This window comes from Trichinella spiralis (genome assembly GCF_000181795.1).
Source record: "Trichinella spiralis strain ISS 195 chromosome Unknown Scfld6, whole genome shotgun sequence".
Classification (NCBI taxonomy): domain Eukaryota; kingdom Metazoa; phylum Nematoda; class Enoplea; order Trichinellida; family Trichinellidae; genus Trichinella; species Trichinella spiralis.
Genome location: NW_003526945.1, coordinates 1,973,846 through 1,975,204, shown reverse-complemented (window position 1 = coordinate 1,975,204; position 1,359 = coordinate 1,973,846). Strand labels below are relative to the sequence as shown.

The 1,359-nt window shown below is 29.1% G+C and overlaps 1 protein-coding gene across 1 annotated transcript; it reads left to right on the top strand.

The window, feature by feature from the left end:
* Positions 1 to 165: 165 nt before the first annotated feature.
* On the top strand, positions 166 to 1,293 carry Tsp_08118 (hypothetical protein; the record flags this gene model as incomplete). The annotated part of the gene is made up of 3 exons (XM_003373476.1): positions 166 to 207; positions 455 to 636; positions 1,108 to 1,293. Coding segments are annotated over 3 exons (410 nt in total), but the record flags the coding sequence as incomplete, so codon positions are not given.
* Between the last annotated feature and the right edge of the window lie 66 nt (positions 1,294 to 1,359).

The following is a 1,359-nucleotide window of genomic DNA, read 5'->3' as shown; positions in this document are numbered from 1 at the left end:
ATTCTATCATTGTTATATACTCATTTTTAATTTATACATGAATGTGTTTTGTAAAAAAATATGATTGAGTAGAATTTCAATTTAGTTTGGATTTTCTATTAAATTATCTGCACCAAATTAAAGTTGATATAATTATGATTGTATAATAAATAAATTCACATTAAGCGTTGTCGTTTGTCAGCAGTGCATCGTGGGAAACAATAGAAAGTTTTTCCACTTTAGTATATTATTTATATCTAAACTGAAGTAGAATATGATGCAATTGATTTTCACTCATAGAAAATGAAACAGATAAGAATAGCAGGTTGCACTAATAGCAATTTATTATGATTTCTTTTTGATTTCGTTTAAGAAAACACGCTTAGATATTGCTTTCTTTTTGTGAAGTTCTGTACAATGTGTTTACCAATAAATAAGGCACATCACCTGCCTTGAGATGTAACCGATTTTCCAGGGTATCAGTTCAGTCTACTATTCCCGGCAAATTCTCAAACACCAGTAGTACCCAAAATGAAGTTTCTACCGCTCAACTCCCTGCTCAACACATTTCACTCCTCTGCTACAGATAAATTTTTGCATCACACCAAACTAACAAAAAATTTATCTTTTCAATCAAGATATCCTGCAAAAAAATACGTTTTTCACTTTAGTTCAGTACTTCAAATTAGTTGTTGAAAAAAATCTAAATTTAGAAAACATAACTAAAAAGTTTTTTGAATTAAAAGATATTTTTAAACAACATATTTGTATTAAATGAAAACAAATTGTAGACATAATTTTGTCAAAATTTCAGTATATTCATAAATGATATTGAGACAAATTTTCACTTTAAAATAAGTACAATCGCTATTCACTTTTTATACCTGACAATCAGAAATTAAAGTTCACTGTAGTTTAATTCAATTTAAACAAAATTCACTTTAAAATGTGCCATATATTTCAAACAGCATTAAACACAGTCGATTCAGTTTAGTCTTTGCAGTTAAAGCGAGTAGTGGTTAAGAAACGTTTTACAAACAACTGTAAAAAAATGGAAAAAAATGTAAGATATTCAAACTATCACAGGTAATTTATAACATTACACTTAAATTTGTTATTCTAATGTAGACAGCAGAAAGTGTCGATGAATTGAACAAAAAGTCGATGAATCAAATGGCTTGCGCCGACATGAAGCATGAGACTAATAAAGGTAAATCGAAAAATAAAACCATGTTGGGAGGCAGTTCAAATATACAAATGGAAAGGTTCATACTACAGAACGTTTTGAATAACCGTCTTTGCTGGTTTTGGTAGTGACATTGAGAAAATGATTATGATGCGCATGCTCATTGAGGAAAGCTTTGCCGATTGATAACAAAA